The sequence below is a fragment of the Poecilia reticulata genome, linkage group LG1, assembly GCF_000633615.1.
Source record: "Poecilia reticulata strain Guanapo linkage group LG1, Guppy_female_1.0+MT, whole genome shotgun sequence".
In the NCBI taxonomy this organism is placed as follows: Eukaryota; Metazoa; Chordata; class Actinopteri; order Cyprinodontiformes; family Poeciliidae; genus Poecilia; species Poecilia reticulata.
Genome location: NC_024331.1, coordinates 34,042,519 through 34,042,962, shown reverse-complemented (window position 1 = coordinate 34,042,962; position 444 = coordinate 34,042,519). Strand labels below are relative to the sequence as shown.

The window sequence follows — 444 nt, the reverse complement described above, 5'->3', positions numbered from 1 at the left end:
GAAAGGAGGGATGGAGGTGGAGGAAAGGAGGGATGGAGATGGAGGAAAGGAGGGATGGAGGTGGAGGAAAGGAGGGATGGAGGTGGAGGAAAGGAGGGACGGGGAGGAGAGGAGGGATGGAGGTGGAGGAAAGGAGGGACGGGGAGGAGAGGAGGGATGGAGGTGGAGGAAAGGAGGGACGGGGAGGAGAGGTGTGTGACCTTGAGTGTGTCCAGCAGGTGCAGGCAGTGGTAGACGGGGGTCAGCAGCAGCCTGGGCAGGACGTAGCGGACGGCTTCTTTAAATCCCTCACAGATGGACTGAAACAGAGGATGAAGAGGTCCATCTTCATCAGTGACATCATTTTAAACATGTATTTAAAGGGACCCTGACCCCAATAAGAGAAGAGGAAGCCACTTCTGGCTCCACAGCCGTTAGCGCCGCTAGCTCCACAGCCGTTAGCGC

At 57.2% G+C, this 444-nt stretch overlaps 1 protein-coding gene across 1 annotated transcript in view; it reads right to left on the bottom strand.

The window, feature by feature from the left end:
• The window catches only part of sos1 (son of sevenless homolog 1 (Drosophila)), a 21,706-nt gene that overhangs the window by 15,563 nt on the left and 5,699 nt on the right, over positions 1-444 (bottom strand). The window contains exon 8 of the mRNA XM_008420725.2: positions 201-299. Within this exon, the coding sequence (XP_008418947.2) occupies positions 201-299 (99 nt within the window). The remainder of the gene's footprint in view (positions 1-200; positions 300-444) is intronic.